The sequence below is a fragment of the Acipenser ruthenus genome, unplaced genomic scaffold (assembly GCF_902713425.1).
Source record: "Acipenser ruthenus unplaced genomic scaffold, fAciRut3.2 maternal haplotype, whole genome shotgun sequence".
Taxonomy (NCBI): domain Eukaryota; kingdom Metazoa; phylum Chordata; class Actinopteri; order Acipenseriformes; family Acipenseridae; genus Acipenser; species Acipenser ruthenus.
The window spans coordinates 1-19,254 of NW_026708040.1; the positions used below are offsets into that span (position 1 = coordinate 1).

The 19,254-nt window shown below is 44.6% G+C and overlaps 2 protein-coding genes across 2 annotated transcripts; both read right to left on the reverse strand.

Moving 5' to 3' along the window:
- Nucleotides 1-467: 467 nt before the first annotated feature.
- On the reverse strand, nt 468-8,390 carry LOC117968548 (NADH dehydrogenase [ubiquinone] iron-sulfur protein 2, mitochondrial; the record flags this gene model as incomplete). The annotated part of the gene is given in 10 exon segments (XM_059019683.1): nt 468-587; nt 1,123-1,208; nt 1,583-1,647; nt 1,650-1,659; nt 2,004-2,078; nt 2,708-2,820; nt 3,549-3,669; nt 4,970-5,160; nt 6,407-6,510; nt 8,237-8,390. Coding segments are annotated over 10 exon segments (989 nt in total), but the record flags the coding sequence as incomplete, so codon positions are not given.
- A 1,924-nt stretch (nt 8,391-10,314) lies between these two features.
- Nucleotides 10,315-19,011, reverse strand: LOC117966813 (palmitoyltransferase ZDHHC7-like). The gene is made up of 9 exons (XM_059019670.1): nt 18,703-19,011; nt 17,545-17,633; nt 16,979-17,052; nt 13,594-13,709; nt 13,259-13,320; nt 12,945-13,059; nt 12,106-12,178; nt 11,172-11,301; nt 10,315-11,031 (listed from the first exon to the last, which is right to left on the reverse strand). The coding sequence occupies exons 1-9, from the start codon at nt 18,825-18,827 to the stop codon at nt 10,940-10,942; spliced, it is 876 nt and encodes a 291-aa protein (XP_058875653.1). The 5' UTR covers nt 18,828-19,011; the 3' UTR covers nt 10,315-10,939.
- Between the last annotated feature and the right edge of the window lie 243 nt (nt 19,012-19,254).

Sequence of the window (19,254 nt, forward strand, 5' to 3'; positions counted from 1 at the left end):
GGAGAGGGAGAGGGGGCAGAGAGAGGGGGGACAGAGAGAGGGGGAGAGAAAGAAAGAAAAAAGAAAGTGGAGAGAGAGAAGAAGGGAGAGAGAGCGATATCTTTATATATGTGTGTGTTTTTTATTTAAACTTGAGATTTATTTTCTGTAATCCACTTTAGCTCTCAATCAACGCATCTCATTACTTGAGTTCCATTGGGGACACGGCTGGTATTTACTCGAGATCTCTTACAGTTTCTAATAATAAACGCACTTGCTTCACAATGACAGGAGCAACGAAACACTGCGAGGCCCTGGCAGAGAAGCCTTCCGTTTCTTACAACTAATCAAAACAAATCAATTACAGCTTCTGGCTCGTCTCAGAAACTCAAACCGGTCCAATGATTCACCCGGGGTCCAGCTGGGAGGAAACCCAGCAGGGGGACCCCTGGCTCGGACAGAAAGGGGGAGGGGGGGGGGGGTCTCACCGGTCATAACAATCTCCACGGCTCCCGATGGGGACGTCGAACTCCACCTGGTCGTAAGCATCGTACGGCTGGCTTTTCCGGAGATCCCACTGAATTCCAGATCCGCGGAGCATCACGCCGCTGCACCCCAAACACGAGAGAGAAAAAAGATAAAAACAGGGTTCGAATCGAACAAAACGGGCCTGAGAGAGAGAACGCGAAGGAGCCAGAGTCTATTCTGATGAGATGAAAGCATTTACAACAAAACGTCTAGAATTTCAGAATCGAGACCATATATAAAAAAATAAGCGAACGTCATTTTGTATTTATGATCGTGTAAAAACTCTTGACTCTGGACTGTTGACCGGAGGGTCGTGGGTTCAATCCCAGGTGGGGACACTGCTGCTGTACCCTTGAGCAAGGTACTTTACCTAGATTGCTCCAGTAAAAACCCAACTGTATAAATGGGGAATTGTATGTAAAAATAATGTGATATCTTGTAACAATTGTAAGTCGCCCTGGATAAGGGCATCTGCTAAGAAATTAATAATAATAATAATAATAATAATACAGCTCACACACGACAAGGTGATTCAATTATTCATTTTTTGTCCATTTAAAATCGCGGATCTGCTTTCAAAGCGCAGAGACCCCCCCCCCTGCGACCCCCCCTCACCTGAAGCCGTAGTTCAGAGCCTCCTCCGCAGTGACCACCCCGATATCCACGGTTCGATTCTTCCAGATGCGGTTGTTGGTCAGCATCTGGAAGGAGGAAGGAAAGCAGGAGACGGGGAGTCCCAGAATTCAGTGCAGCGCGACGGTAAGACAGGACAGGGGGGCGGTCTCGCCTCGACTGCGGGGGTTCTGCCGGGGGGGGGGGGGGGGGGGTTCTTAAAACCAGTCAACCAACCCCCCCCCCCCCCCCCCCTCAAAAAACCCTTTCTTTAAATTCGCCTTCGAAATAGTGGCTGGAAAATCAGATCCACTAAGTGTGTTTTTTTAATATTAAGATATTTTACAATGGCAAAGTTTTTTGCCTCCCCCCCCCCCCCCTTGAAAATGGAGCTCAGGTGAGACCCTTGGAGTCCCGCCAGGACTGAAATCCCGCCCCCCCTGGTTGAAATGCTCGAACCCACCTCTTCCACCTCATCGATTCTCAACGAGAAGTTTTTACAGAATTCATAAATGTCATCCATCAGACTAGAGGCATGTCCTGAGAGAGAGGGAGGGAAAGGGAGGGGAGGGGAGGGGAGGGGAGGGAGAGGAGGGGGAGAGAGAGGAGGGGGAGAGAGAGGAGGGGGAGAGAGAAAGAGAGGGGAGGGGGGGAGAGAGAGAGCGAGCAAGAGAGAGAGAGCGAGAGAGAGACAGGGAGAGAGGGAGAGAGAGGGAGAGCGAGAGAGAGAGAATATTATTATTATTATCAATGTATTTGTCAGACGTCTTTATCCCAGGCGACTCACACAGGAGTCACAGGGCAACACAGACAGGGTTACAATGCAAGAGTCATATTTAAACACAGTGCGGTTTACAGACAGTGCAGATAATAATAACACTGACCTGATGCACCCCCCCCGGTCTCACGTAGGCAGCGTGCATCCGAGCCCCCGACACCCGCTCATAAAACTCAAACATCTGGAGAGGGCAGAGAAAACAACACGTGGTTTAATACAGACACACACTGGAGCTGAGCACAGACACGAATCAGACTCCCGCTGCACAGCAGTGTGATCCAGTCCTGGTTTCACTGGGAGTTTAATAATAGACACACCTGAGCTTGTTAGCTGGACACACTGGGGGCTGATCTAGCTGGTAGTGAAACCTGGACTGGGTGACACTGCTGTGTGATAGGAGTCTGATTCCCAGCCCTGAATTTGTGGTTCTCTGTTCTTTGATGTACTTCCTGTGTGTGTAACGTGTATTTTGGTCCCCACCCCTCTCCTCCCTCTCCTCCCTCTCCTTACCTGCCTGTGTGCAACACATATTTTGGTTCCACCCCTCCTCTCCCTCCATCTCCCTCTCCTTCTCTCTCTATCCTTACCTGCCTGTGTGCAACACGTATTTTGGTCCCCCCCCTCTCTCTCTCTCTCTCTGAATCCTTACCTGCCTGTGTGCAACACGTATTTTGGTCCCCCCCCTCTCTCTCTCTCTCTCTGAATTCTTACCTGCCTGTGTGTAATGTGTATTTTGGTCCCCTCTCTCTCTCTGTCTGTGTCTCTCTCTCTCTGTCTCTGTCTCTCTCTCTCATTCCTGAGTGCTCTCACCTTCTCTCTCTCCTCGAACATCCAGAAGAAGGGGGTCATGGCTCCTATGTCCAGCGCGTGTGTTGTGATCGCCATGATGTGATTCAGGATGCGAGTGAGCTCTCCAAACAGCACTGTCACAACAGAGACACATCACTTTACTGCTGTGAGTCAAATCGACACATCTATCTATCTATCATTTTGCATCACCCTATAGAATGAACTCCCTCAGCTTCATAGAGTCCAATGAAAGCTGCTGAATAATGTTCCCTTGTTAACATATTGAATTCCACCCCCTCTATATAGAATGAACTCCCTCAGCTTCATAGAGTCCAATGAAAGCTGCTGAATAATGTTCCCTTGTTAACATATTGAATTCCACCCCCTCTATCTAGAATGAACTCCCTCAGCTTCATAGAGTCCAATGAAAGCTGCTGAATAATGTTCCCTTGTTAACATATTGAATTCCACCCCCTCTATATAGAATGAACTCCCTCAGCTTCATAGAGTCCAGTGAAAGCTGCTGAATAATGTTCCCTTGTTAACATATTGAATTCCACACCCAGCGCTTTGTAGTTTTTCCCCAGATACTTTGTAACACAAAACTGACAAAAGTGGACATTTCTTGAAATCTAAAATGAAATGCTATCACGGCTCCCGGTATAGACTTTTTTTTTTTTTCACTCTCAATGTCATTTTGTAGTTTCTTTGATATATACAATGTTAAATAAAAGATCTAAACTCGTCTCTGGAAGTCGCTTTGGATAAACTCCTCCGCTAAATGACTCGGTGATGATGATGATGATGATGATGATGATGATGATGATGACGATGATCACAGTAATAGTGATGTGGTTGTTACCTCTGATCCATTGCGCCCGAAGCGGTGGTTTGATGTTCAGCAGCTTCTCCACTGCCAGAGAGTACGCCTGTTCATTACACATCATCGACACGTAATCGAGCCGGTCGAAATACGGCAGAGCCTGGACTCAGAAAAGAAACACCCAGAGACACGCACGCACACCCCGCGCACACACCACGCACGCAGACACACAGGGAGACAGACACACACACACACACACCACGCACACACACGGACACACACGCAGGCACACAGGAAGAAAAGAGAATCAGAAAGCAAAGTTATTAAGTCTCACAGAGATACACAGACACACAGGCACGCACACACAGGCAGCTTTGATGGGTACACCCCCCCCCACCACACACACACACACACACACACACACACACCTGCAGGTAGTTCTTGTACTCTATCAGTTTCTCTATGAGGATCACACACACACACACACACACACACACCTGCAGGTAGGTCTTGTACTCTATCAGTTTCTCTATGAGGATCACACACACACACACACACACACACACACACACACACACACACCTGCAGGTAGGTCTTGTACTCTATCAGTTTCTCTATGAGGATCACACACACACACACACACACACCTGCAGGTAGGTCTTGTACTCTATCAGTTTCTCTATGAGGATCACACACACACACACACACACACACACACACACACACACACACACACACACACACCTGCAGGTAAGTCTTGTACTCTATCAGTTTCTCTATGAGGATCACACACACACACACACACACACACACACACACACACACACACCTGCAGGTAGGTCTTGTACTCTATCAGTTTCTCTATGAGGATCACACACACACACACACACACACACACACCTGCAGGTAGGTCTTGTACTCTATCAGTTTCTCTATGAGGATCACACACACACACACACACACACACACACACACACACACCTGCAGGTAGGTCTTGTACTCTATCAGTTTCTCTATGAGGATCACACACACACACACACACACACACACACACACCTGCAGGTAGGTCTTGTACTCTATCAGTTTCTCTATGAGGATCACACACACACACACACACACACACACACACACCTGCAGGTAGGTCTTGTACTCTATCAGTTTCTCTATGAGGATCACACACACACACACACACACACACACACACACCTGCAGGTAGGTCTTGTACTCTATCAGTTTCTCTATGAGGATCTCACACACACACACACACACACACACACACCTGCAGGTAGGTCTTGTACTCTATCAGTTTCTCTATGAGGATCTCACACACACACACACACCTGCAGGTAGGTCTTGTACTCTATCAGTTTCTCTATGAGGATCTCACACACACACACACACCTGCAGGTAGGTCTTGTACTCTATCAGTTTCTCTATGAGGATCTCACACACACACACACCTGCAGGTAGGTCTTGTACTCTATCAGTTTCTCGGTGCCGCGGTGCAGAAGTCCGATATGAGGGTCACACTTCTTCACTGACTCCCCGCTCAGCTCCAGAACCAGTCGGAGGACCCCGTGAGCCGCTGGGTGCTGGGGTCCGAAGTTGATCGTCAGATTCGACACGTCCTTCTCAGCCGGGGGGTCCTTATCTGAATCAAAACGAAAAAAAAAAAAAAAAATGAAACAGAGGAACACGAAGCCCTTTCTTCAGGATCAGCGGGGGGCTTGAAACCTGGTTCCAGGAGACCCCCGTCCGACGGGAGACCTAGTTTGAGGTTTGCTGTATCAAACCCCGAGTCTCCCTGCCTGGTGCGCAGCGCAGTGACCCCCGAAACCTACAGCCATCCCCTTCTCTCTGTATTATACTGGAGATCACAGCTGCTGCCAAACATCCTAGAAAGCTAGGATTGAGTCAGAATTAAAATTACAAAATACATCTATATTATTATTATTATTATTATTATTATTATTATTATTATTAATTTCTTAGCAGACGCCCTTATCCAGGGCAACTTACAATTGTTACAAGATATCACATTATTTTTACATACAATTACCCATTTATACAGTTGGGTTTTACTGGAGCAATCTAGGTAAAGTACCTTGCTCAAGGGTACAGCAACAGTGTCCCCCACCTGGGATTGAACCCACGACCCTCCGGTCAAGAGTCCAGAGCCCTAACCACTACTTCACACTGCTGTCCTACTGAACTATATGAACATAATTTGGGTATTTTAATTCATCATGTAAATCAAAGAAACTACAAAATGATATCATCAAAAAAACGTCTATACTGGAAGCTAAAATAGCAGTTCAGTAGTATTTCATGTTAGATTTTGAAAAATGTCACATTTTTCAATATTTATCAGTTTTTTTTCTGTAAACTACAAAGCGCTGGGTGTGGAATTCAATACGTTAACAAGGGAACATTATTCAGCAGCTTTCATTGGACTCTATGAAGCTGAGGGAGTTCATTCTATATAGAGGGGGTGGAATTCAATATGTTAACAAGGGAACATTATTCAGCAGCTTTCATTGGACTCTATGAAGCTGAGGGAGTTCATTCTATATAGAGGGGGTGGAATTCAATATGTTAACAAGGGAACATTATTCAGCAGCTTTCATTGGACTCTATGAAGCTGAGGGAGTTCATTCTATATAGAGGGGGTGGAATTCAATATGTTAACAAGGGAACATTATTCAGCAGCTTTCATTGGACTCTATGAAGCTGAGGGAGTTCATTCTATATAGAGGGGGTGGAATTCAATATGTTAACAAGGGAACATTATTCAGCAGCTTTCATTGGACTCTATGAAGCTGAGGGAGTTCATTCTATATAGAGGGGGTGGAATTCAATATGTTAACAAGGGAACATTATTCAGCAGACTGGCTCACCGTTCCATGGAGGGGGCACCCACTTCTCAGTGATGGCGCTTGGGTACATCACAGCCCCAGCGTACTGCTCTGCCCACTCCACATCGGGCTGCCACTGCTTCTGTCTGAGACAGACAAGACAAATCAAAACAGAAAAATACAACACTGACCACTCAGCAATGATTACCAGCTTACTGGGGGTTTATTTAGTAGCATTGTTGAATCAGGTTTTATTATTTTTTGTTGCAGGGTTAGAAAGTCTTTAGAAAGAGATCATAACTTCACTCAATGAAATCTATTATTATTAATATTGAAATGATCAGGAGCCAGGAGTTTGAGCAGGGTTACAAACTCACACTAGCCCTGCTGCTGCTGCTGCTGCTGCTGCACCCAGTCCTGGGGTTCAGAGCTCCCCTCAATGAAGTCTAGTATTATTATTATTAATATTGAAATGATCAGGAGCCAGGAGTTTGAGCAGGGTTACAAACTCACACTAGCCCTGCTGCTGCTGTTGCTGCTGCACCCAGTCCTGGGGTTCAGAGCTCCCCTCAATGAAGTCTAGTATTATTATTATTAATATTGAAATGATCAGGAGACAGGAGTTTGAGCAGGGTTACAAACTCACACTAGCCCTGCTGCTGCTGCTGCTGCACCCAGTCCTGGGGTTCAGAGCTCCCCTCAATGAAGTCTAGTATTATTATTATTAATATTGAAATGATCAGGAGCCAGGAGTTTGAGCAGGGTTACAAACTCACACTAGCCCTGCTGCTGCTGCTGCTGCTGCTGCACCCAGTCCTGGGGTTCAGAGCTCCCCTCAATGAAGTCTAGTATTATTATTATTAATATTGAAATGATCAGGAGCCAGGAGTTTGAGCAGGGTTACAAACTCACACTAGCCCTGCTGCTGCTGCTGCACCCAGTCCTGGGGTTCAGAGCTCCCCTCAATGAAGTCTAGTATTATTATTATTAATATTGAAATGATCAGGAGCCAGGAGTTTGAGCAGGGTTAGAAACTCACACTAGCCCTGCTGCTGCTGCTGCTGCTGCTGCACCCAGTCCTGGGGTTCAGAGCTCCCCTCAATGAAGTCTAGTATTATTATTATTAATATTGAAATGATCAGGAGCCAGGAGTTTGAGCAGGGTTACAAACTCACACTAGCCCTGCTGCTGCTGCACCCAGTCCTGGGGTTCAGAGCTCCCCTCAATGAAGTCTAGTATTATTATTATTAATATTGAAAGGCATGTCGTATGCAGACAGGCTAAAATAATTGAATCTATTCAGTCTTGAACGAAGAAGACTACGCGGCGATCTGATTCAAACATTCAAAATCCTAAAAGGTGTAGACAATGTCGACCCAGGGGACTTTTCTAACCTGAAAAAAGAAACAAGGACCAGGGGTCACAAATGGAGATTAGATAAAGGGGCATTCAGAACAGAAAATAGGAGGCACTTTTTTACACAGATAATTGTGAGGGTCTGGAACCAACTCCCCAGTAATGTTGTTGAAGCTGACACCCTGGGATCCTTCAAGAAGCTGCTTGATGAGATTCTGGGATCAATAAGCTACTAACAACCAAACGAGCAAGATGGGCTGGAATGGGGGCTCCTCTCGTTTGGAAACTTTCTTATACACTTATAAAGCCCAACTGTTGTGATTGCCCTAACAAAATAGGTCATGCGTGTTACAAAATAAAAACCAAATTCAATCACACGGGCAAAGTCGTTAACTTGAGTGGCCACAGCGTTTGAAATCAGAAAACGCGAGGTGAATTCGTGTCTCTTTTACAGTAACGCGTCCCAAATGTCAAACAATCAAAAAATAATAATCTCTTTTTTTCCTTTTCGCTTACCTGGTTTGCACCACTGCGCTAGAAGGGCCGATCAAATGCTTATTCAAAATTAAACTTGAAGGACACTTCAGTTTGCACAGCGACCTCAGCATTGCGGCAGCCATCTTCGCACGGCGTAGCCGAACAACATCCGGGACTCGCTCTGGCTTCACGTCCTATTCATTGCATTCAATGGTGGCCCGCCCAAGTGAGGGCAACTCCTTAACAGTCAACGGGAACAGCCATCATTGATAAGGGCATCAGCGGACCTACAACTTCCGGATGTCTTCTTCCAGCTTCACTCTCCGTTGATTGTAATAGGAAGGTAGCCATTTTAAGTAGTGGCATTCGCCTTGGATAAGGGCAGAGAGAGCCATTTGTATCGTCCTATTAAGATTCGCGGATTTGTTGGTAGATTTGGACGGTTTTTTGAATTGGCGTTGATCACTTAGCACGTTCACAAAGAAGAATGCCACACGGTTTTCCTTTTCTACTATTAATTAAAAAAAAAAAATCAAATGCATGTTTAATTAATAACGTGTCTGCTAAAACAGTGTCTCATTGACAGCAGCTAGTCATAGCATCTACAATGTAACTTGGACAGCGTCAAATGCCTTCTAAAAATGATTTGCTACATTTCTCGTTCTTATGTGGCCCTTTGAACATATCAGTACTTGGAAAGCATTACTAACTGCAATACACTTTAAGGACAGGTATTTGCTAACTCTCAGTTTTAAAAACTTAAGCTATGGTTCACTAAGGTAACACAGTGGAGAGATGACGGTATCATTAAATCATTGCAGGACAGTATTGCCACGTGTGAAAACTTCAACAATAAAGGTGGCTGTCTTAATATTAATATTAATATCTACACATATCGACAGCAAGTCCCAAGCAAATGTCCACCATTGTGACAGACTTTCTAACAAGGGAAAAACACAGGAGGCTGTGTGGTCCAGTGGTTAAAGGAAAGGGCTTGTAACCAGGAGGTCCCCGGTTCAAATCCCACCTCAGCCACTGACTCATTGTGTGACCCTGAGCAAGTCACTTCACCTCCTTGTGCTCCGTCTTTCGGGTGAGACGTAGTTGTAAGTGACTCTGCAGCTGATGCATAGTTCACACACCCGAGTCTCTGTAAGTTGCCTTGGATAAAGGCGTCTGCTAAATAAACAAATAATAAGAAGAAGAAGAAGAAATGACTGCTACTTAATTAACCCCTATATATATATATATATATATATATATATATATATATATATATATATATAAGCAAATAACCACAAAACTGCTTAACCTAATAAAGAACAGCCCTACAGGTTTTTAAACAAATTTGCATTCCAGTATGCAAACGCTGCCCAGCCCTTCAGAGGCTTTGATGACGCCTCGATCATAAAATAACAAAACCGAAACCTAAAAATGATCCATTTCTTGGCGTTTTTCTCCTCCACCAAGTGGTTTGATTGTCTTTGTGTTGAGTTTCACAGCCGGTGTGAAATTTCACTGCTCTGCTTACAGGAACACAGCGTCTAACTGCACTCAAAACAGGACGCTGGGAAATCATTCTCCCTCTCTCTCCCTCTCCCTCCCTCTCTTCCTCTCTCTCTCTCTCCCTCCCTGTCCCTACCTCTCTCTTCCTCTCCCTCTCTCTCTCCTTCTCTCTCTCTCTTCCTCTCCCTCTCTCCTTCTCTCTCTCCCTTCTCCTCTCCCTCCCTCTCTCTTCCTCTCCCTTCTCCTCTCTCTCTCTCTCTCTCTCCCTCTCTCTCTCCCTCCCTCTCCCTTCTCCTCTCCCTCCCTCCACCCTTCTCCTCTCCCTCTCTCTCCCTCCCTCTCTCTCTTCCTCTCCCTTCTCCTCTCTCTCTCTCTCCCTCTCTCTCCTTCTCTCTCTCCCTCCCTCTCCCTTCCTCTCCCTTCTCCTCTCCCTCTTCCTCTTCCTCTCCCTCCCTCTCCCCTCGCTCTCTCTCCCTCCCTCTCTCTCTCTCACTTTTAGAATGGTAGGGTTCGCGTTAATAAATAGATGAATACAGCTTTTGTTCTGAATTTGGTATTAAGTCCCTCAGAAGTCTGGCTGAATTTAAAATATTTCCTGGCAGTTAACATGCTTACACGTTTGAATGAAAACTTTATTCAACGATATTTAAATACAGTTATCAGTACGACACAATACATTGCAAAGATTTTTAAAAAAAAAATAAATAAATACACAACAACTTCAAAATAAATAATACAACGCTTTTAAAATGAGTGGTTTCTGTTTGTTTGATCACCTTTCCCATCTTTCTCCAGAAACACCCGCCGTTTTTAAAATGTCATTTTCAACGTTCAAGGAAAAAAAAAAAGGTCAGAATTCTGTCAGAAAAGAGATGACGTCATAATTCTACAAGTAAGGAAGTGACATCATAGAACCATGGAGTTGTACACAAATAAGAAGGATATTAATTACTCTCAAAAAAATGTATATATTTATACAATACCAGAAAAGGAAAGAGACACACAGGAAATGAGGTCACAGATGAGTCGTCTTAAAAAGGAAATGACACTCCAAAACCTCCCACAGTTCATTCTGCCTCACAGGAAGCGATGTCACACCTCGGATCCCCCCCCCTCCCGCCAACCAGGAAGTGATGTCGCTCTAGTCCGCGCCAGGAAGAAAAAAAACAGGATATGGATAGTGCAAACTCCTTGGGAGACAGGAAGTGACCTCACGGCGGCAGACAGGAAGTACCGCTATACGTCGTAATCGGGCAGAGCGGAGTAGATGACTCCTCCAGCCATTGGAGGACTGGAGTGGAGTGGGAGGAGCCAACACAGCATTGAGCCTGCAGGGTAGGTAACAAAATCACTGTTAACACTGAATAGCATTTGTTTGTCGTAAGACTTCAGTGCAATTGTTGTTGCTGGTTTGATAAATGGGATGTTATTTACTGAAACATTCCCCTACGGACAGACAGACGGTTACCTCTTCCAAACACCTCCCTCAGCAGAGCCAGTGTGGGTTTGCGGGGGTGCGGTCGACTCGCACCCTTGTCCTTCATCAGTCGGTTCCTGACCTGTTCAATTGGGGTCTCGTCCGAGATTATAGACACCAGCTGTAGGGGGCGACAAAAACACACAGAGACACACACCAACCACATATTAGTTGTTTGGAGCATTTTTTTTTAAAAAACCTGCCATTGTTTCGCAGTGTGGAGTAGCGGTCAGGGCTCTGGACTCTTGACCGGAGGGTCGTGGGTTCAATCCCAGGTGGGGGACACTGCTGCTGTACCCATGAGCAAGGTACTTTACCTAGATTGCTCCCGTAAAAACCCAACTGTATAAATGGGTAATTGTATGTAAAAATAATGTGATATCTTGTAGCAATTGTAAGTCGCCCTGGATAAGGGCGTCTGCTAAGAAATAAATAATAATGATCTTAATTCTCTCTTGAACTACATAACTCTGACGACTCGCTCTCGTTTCGTTAACCGCAACAAAAGCCCATCCTACAAGGAACTGCGGTTAATTCTGTAAAGACACTGGCCCCATTTGTCTTTTCGTTGCTTGAGAAAGCATCCGACTCACGCTGGGCTGTCAGGCCCTTGTCTACAAACCTTCCTTCTGTCCTCGCAAAACAATATATTATTATTATTATTATTATTATTATTATTATTATTATTATTATTATTATTATTATTATTATTTATTTCTTAGCAGACGCCCTTATCCAGGGCGACTTACAATTGTTACAAGAATAACATTATACATTATTTCACGATATAAAGACGAGAAAAGAGTCTGTTTCCATCTCCAAGATGTCAAGGTGGCTGGCACACTGGAAGAAATCGCTTTCAAGTTCAGCTTCGGAGTGAGGCGGTCCATCGAGACAAAACGAAAGAATCGAACCGGTCACTAACCTGGTCATAAAAGATGACCATAACAAACACTCCGAAGAGAATGGACTCCACCAGTAGAATGATGTAGTGAGCTCTGAAAAGGAGAGAGACAGAATTGTTTCACCAGACCTGGGAGGGAATGCTTGTGCAATCGGGGAAGGGAATCAGACTCCAGTCGCACAGCAGCGTCACCCAGTCCAGGTTTTCCTAACAGCTTGATCAGCCCGCAGTGTGTCTAGCTAACAAGCTCAGGTGTGTCTTATTATTAAACTTCCAGTGAAACCAGGACTGGATCACACTGCTGTGCAGCGGGAGTCTCATTCCCATCTCTGATGACACATAATAAGAGAAAATCAAATGTCACATGTCAAGTATCTGGAAAACTACACAGAGGGGGTGGAATTCAATATGTTAACAAGGGAACATTATTCAGCAGCTTTCATTGGACTCTATGAAGCTGAGGGAGTTCATTCTATATAGAGGGGGTGGAATTCAATATGTTAACAAGGGAACATTATTCAGCAGCTTTCACTGGACTCTATGAAGCTGAGGGAGTTCATTCTATATAGAGGGGGTGGAATTCAATATGTTAACAAGGGAACATTATTCAGCAGCTTTCATTGGACTCTATGAAGCTGAGGGAGTTCATTCTATATAGAGGGGGTGGAATTCAATATGTTAACAAGGGGACATTATTCAGCAGCTTTCATTGGACTCTATGAAGCTGAGGGAGTTCATTCTATAGGGTGATGCAAACCTAGACAGATAGATAGACAGATAGATAGATAGATATAGATAGATAGATAGATAGATAGATAGACAGATAGATAGATAGATAGATAGATAGGCTCCCTTCTTACATGATGAAGTGTTTGCTGGCCGCGGTCTCGCTCTCTCCTCCTCTCTCTCTCTCCCCCCGGAACCTCCACACCCAGGTCACCACCACCAGAGCTATGCAGTACAGACTGGATAATCCTGCAGGGAGCACAGCGTGTCACTGATGAGATCCAGTTCCGTGGTGTAGCGGTTAGCACTCCGGACTCTGAACCCGGCGACCAGAGTTCAAATCTCGGGACAACCAGATTTTTTTTTTTTTTTTTAAATAGGAGTCCTTAATTAATTAGAAATAAATAAATAAATAAATAAATAAATAAATACTAACAGCCAGCCTCACCCGTGTAAAAGAGAAATTGAATGAAATATTTTTGATTGAGTTCTCCGACGCAGTTATTAATCCTGCAGGGGGGAAAATAAAAAAAAAAAACGGGTAATGAACCTTCATATTCAAACACGGCGTTTGTTAGAGTGAGATTCTTGCGACTAGTTCGGTTCTCAACGAACGAGCTAAAAACGTCATTCAACACCTTAACAAGGTAACATTTATTCGGCAGGTTTCATTTGACTTTGCGAAGCAAAATGAGTTCATTCTACAGGGTGAGGATGCAACACTTTTGTCTCTATATTGTATTTATATTATGATGCTCAGCGTGCAATACCGGTTCCTCTCACCAGGGGCAGTGGTGGTCCATTCTGCGGACGCAGCGCTGGCAGACCCTGCAGTGGTGCGCTCTGGGAGGTCTGTAGGTTTCACAGCGATTGCAGAGAGTCCAGCCTTCACACGAGCCCTGAGAGATCAATACAATACAATACAATACAATGAGATGAGAGTCCAGCATTCACACGAGCCCTGAGAGATCAATACAATACAATACAATACAATACAATACAATGAGATGAGAGTCCAGCCTTCACACGAGCCCTGAGAGATCAATACAATACAATACAATACAATGAGATGAGAGTCCAGCCTTCACACGAGCCCTGAGATATCAATACAATACAATACAATACAATACAATGAGATGAGAGTCCAGCCTTCACACGAGCCCTGAGAGATCAATACAATACAATACAATACAATACAATGAGATGAGAGTCCAGCCTTCACACGAGCCCTGAGAGATCAATACAATACAATACAATACAATACAATACAATGAGATGAGAGTCCAGCCTTCACACGAGCCCTGAGAGATCAATACAATACAATACAATGAGATGAGAGTCCAGCCTTCACACGAGCCCTGAGAGATCAATACAATACAATACAATACAATGAGATGAGAGTCCAGCCTTCACACGAGCCCTGAGAGATCAATACAATACAATGAGATGAGAGTCCAGCCTTCACACGAGCCCTGAGAGATCAATACAATACAATACAATACAATACAATGAGATGAGAGTCCAGCCTTCACACGAGCCCTGAGAGATCAATACAATACAATACAATGAGATGAGAGTCCAGCCTTCACACGAGCCCTGAGAGATCAATACAATACAATACAATGAGATGAGAGTCCAGCCTTCACACGAGCCCTGAGAGATCAATACAATACAATGAGATGAGAGTCCAGCCTTCACACGAGCCCTGAGAGATCAATACAATACAATACAATACAATACAATGAGATGAGAGTCCAGCCTTCACACGAGCCCTGAGAGATCAATACAATACAATACAATGAGATGAGAGTCCAGCCTTCACACAACCCCTGAGAGATCAATACAATACAATACAATACAATACAATGAGATGAGAGTCCAGCCTTCACACGAGCCCTGAGAGATCAATACAATACAATACAATACAATGAGATGAGAGTCCAGCCTGCACATGAGCCCTGAGAGATCAATACAATACAATACAATACAATGAGATGAGAGTCCAGCCTTCACACGAGCCCTGAGATATCAATACAATACAATACAATACAATGAGATGAGAGTCCAGCCTTCACACGAGCCCTGAGAGATCAATACAATACAATACAATGAGATGAGAGTCCAGCCTTCACACGAGCCCTGAGAGATCAATACAATACAATACAATACAATGAGATGAGAGTCCAGCCTTCACACAACCCCTGAGAGATCAATACAATACAATACAATACAATGAGATGAGAGTCCAGCCTTCACACGAGCCCTGAGAGATCAATACAATACAATACAATACAATGAGATGAGAGTCCAGCCTTCACACAAGCCCTGAGAGATCAATACAATACAATACAATACAATGAGATGAGAGTCCAGCCTTCACACGAGCCCTGAGAGATCAATACAATACAATACAATACAATGAGATGAGAGTCCAGCCTTCACACGAGCCCTGAGAGATTAATACAATACAATACAATACAATACAATACAATGAGATGAGAGTCCAGCCTTCACACAACCCCTGAGAGATCAATACAATACAATACAATACAATACAATGAGATGAGAGTCCAGCCTTCACACGAGCCCTGAGAGATCAATACAATACAATGAGATGAGAGTCCAGCCTTCACACGAGCCCTGAGAGATCAATACAATACAATACAATACAATGAGATGAGAGTCCAGCCTTCACACGAGCCCTGAGATATCAATACAATACAATACAATACAATGAGATGAGAGTCCAGCCTTCACACGAGCCCTGAGAGATCAATACAATACAATACAATACAATACAATGAGATGAGAGTCCAGCCTTCACACGAGCCCTGAGAGATCAATACAATACAATACAATGAGATGAGAGTCCAGCCTTCACACGAGCCCTGAGAGATCAATACAATACAATACAATACAATGAGATGAGAGTCCAGCCTTCACACAACCCCTGAGAGATCAATACAATACAATACAATACAATACAATGAGATGAGAGTCCAGCCTTCACACGAGCCCTGAGAGATCAATACAATACAATACAATACAATGAGATGAGAGTCCAGCCTTCACACGAGCCCTGAGAGATCAATACAATACAATACAATACAATGAGATGAGAGTCCAGCCTTCACACGAGCCCTGAGAGATCAATACAATACAATACAATGAGATGAGAGTCCAGCCTTCACACGAGCCCTGAGAGATCAATACAATACAATACAATACAATACAATACAATGAGATGAGAGTCCAGCCTTCACACGAGCCCTAAGAGATCAATACAATACAATACAATGAGATGAGAGTAGCATTCACACAACCCCTGAGAGATCAATACAATACAATACAATACAATGAGATGAGAGTCCAGCCTTCACACAAGCCCTGAGAGATCAATACAATACAATGAGATGAGAGTCCAGCATTCACACAACCCCTGAGAGATCAATACAATACAATACAATACAATGAGATGAGAGTCCAGCATTCACACAAGCCCTGAGAGATCAATACAATACAATACAATGAGATGAGAGTCCAGCCTTCACACGAGCCCTGAGAGATCAATACAATACAATACAATGATATGAGAGTCCAGCCTTCACACGAGCCCTGAGAGATCAATACAATACAATACAATGAGATGAGAGTAGCATTCACACAACCCCTGAGAGATCAATACAATGCAATACAATGAGATGAGAGTCCAGCCTTCACACGAGCCCTGAGAGATCAATACAATACAATACAATGAGATGAGAGTCCAGCATTCACACGAGCCCTGAGAGAGACTGGGGATGTCAGAGGTCAATACAATACAATACAATATTATTATTATTATTTATTTCTTAGCAGACGCCCTTATCCAGGGCTACTTACAATTGTTACAAGATATCACATTATATTTACATACAATTCCCCATTTATACAATTGGGTTTTTACTGGAGCAATCTAGGTAAAGTACCTTGCTCAAGGGTACAGCAGCAGTGTCCCCCACCTGGGATTGAACCCACAACCCTCCGGTCAAGAGTCCAGAGCCCTGACAACTACTCCACACTGCTGCCCCAGTACAGTACTGTACCGCTCTGTGCTTTACAATAGCCCTGGTTGAGAATGCGCAGGCGTGGAGATGCGATATGGCCCTCATTGAAAGACCAGACTCACCCTGTCGTTGTTTCTGGAAGACTGCGACCTCAGATCAGAGAAATCAATCGCCGCTTCTGGTAGCGGGACCATACCTACAGACAATTAAAAAAAATCATCAAAAAAAAAAAGAAAAAACGAGACGATCGCGTTTTCATTACGATATGAAAGCGGCGCGCTGGTTACGGAAAAGACAAAATCACCGGCAGCACGGAGGCACGCTTCAAAGCAAAGAGACTGAATGACCGAGCAAGCTGCACACAATGCGGAAAAAAAAACGTCAACCCGGGTTTTCCTGGACGATTAAATCTGTGTTTTTGCTACTTAACATTACCCCCCATTTATAGAATCTTCTTAAAGGCTTCAGAACCGCGCATTACATCACTGTGCTGTCTCCGTGTGCGTCCTCCTCCAGCGAGGATGCAGAAAACGAATTTCTATTGGTTAATAGAGGGGATCGGATCTTACACGATCTATATACTGTATCTACAGCTCTGGGCAAAAGATTTGCATCACCTTGAATTTTAGGATTGTGGTATCATTTAAAAATATATATATATATTTCTCTCCAAAACACACAGACTTACCAGGGTCGGAGAACACAGCTTTGAAGTGGCAAGCTAACAGCAGGAGTAAAATGAGATTGAACACCACTCCGTGGAACCAGAACCAAAAACTGGAAGAAAAAACACAACACACAATATTTAAAAAAAAAAAAACCTGCACACCCCCCCTCCTCACTCCCCTCACCCTCCCTCCCTCACCCCCTCACCCCCCACTCCCTCCCCTCACCCTCCCTCCTTCCTCTCTCCCTCAACCTCCTCCCTCACCCTCCCACTCCCCACTCACTCCCTCCCCTCACCCTCCCTCCTTCCTCTGTCCCTCAACCTCCTCCCTCCCCCTCCCCCCCTCCCCCCCTCCCCTCCCCTCCCCTCACCTCACCCCCCCTCCTTCCTCCCTCCCTCAACCTCCTCCCCCCCTCCCTCCTCCCTCCCTCCCTCACCCCCTCCCTCCCTCCCTCCCTCCCTCCCTCACCCCCTCCCTCCCTCCCTCCCTCCCTCCCTCCCTCACCCCCACCTCCCTCTGTAAACTACCGGCTCTATAATAATAATTATTATCAACTACCTTTGAGGGCTGTTAACACGGTGGGATTTCAAGAAAACGGGCAAAATAACAACAACAATAATAATAATAATAATAATAATAATAATAATAATAATAATAATAATAATAACAACAACACATTTTATTCCACGTCTAATGAGTTGTGTACGGTTATTGTACCCGGCTATGCATTTTAACGCCGTGACGCTGTGTGAGTGACGTCTTACGTAAACTTGCGTTTTTATTTATTTTTAACACAGCACAGTAAATAAATAAATAAATAAATGAATGAATGAACACAAATAAAGGATACGCGACACCGTGAATGAACGAGCCGCCGTGTAGCACCGCAGACGTAAGAAAAGGTGCTGTGACAAGTCGATTAAAAACATTGACTCAACACACAGAGAGAGAAAGGCGTTCATTCTCAACACACGCACACGCACACGCACACGCACACGCACACACCAGCCGTTTCCAAAACAGTATAACAAATAGCAGTATTTATTACAGACATTACAGCTGGCACCTGCTCTATAGAATAATAATGATAATAATAATGATAATACACGGACATTAACACTACGTCCGTTTTAATTCCGATGTGGACGGGAGAACGCCGCTATCGGCTGTTTTCTTACCTGTCTGAGTACACCGGGATGAGCACATATTGCATGATCACATAATCGGCGTAAGAAACGCTGAGATATGTCAGCATGAGGCAGATCAACCCGCACGGGTCTTTCCTGCAGCGAAGCGACGCCATGCTAGCTGCCTCCTGCCCCACTTCCGGGTGGCTTCAACCTGTCGGCGTTGCCCCCACTTCCTAGCCCCGCCCCCTCTCTGGCTCTTTGCCCGGCGTCAGAGGTATAGGATTACAGTCAAACAGATGCGATCCGTTTTCCCCATCAAATGATCATCTGACTCCAGTGTATGTAGGCGGACAGTTTTGGGGCACGGCTCGGGCTTTTCCGACTCGCATCGCAAAGCATTCTGGTAAGTGTAGTCCTGTAACTACCTGCGGCAGGTACGACGTACCAGAGTGGTACTTTGAGAAGCAGCTGGCGTTCGCTGCGTTTAAATGTTGCTGTTGTGTTTATTGTAAACTGTATGTATGAAACAGGCTACAAATAGTTTTGTAATTGTATGTATTTATTTTTTGTTACAGTATCTCTGTAATCCGGCATTTTCCA

Excerpts from the sequence above, each read along its gene's own strand:
- LOC117966813 (XM_059019670.1), bottom strand. The coding sequence starts at position 18,827 with ATGGCGTCGCTTCGCTGCAGGAAAGACCCGTGCGGGTTGATCTGCCTC. Across the intron at positions 13,321-13,593 it reads ATGGACCACCACTGCCCCTG|GATTAATAACTGCGTCGGAG; the intron begins GTGAGAGGAACC and ends TCCCCCCTGCAG. Across the intron at positions 11,032-11,171 it reads GAGGGAGGTGTTTGGAAGAG|GCTCAATGCTGTGTTGGCTC; the intron begins GTAACCGTCTGT and ends CCTACCCTGCAG.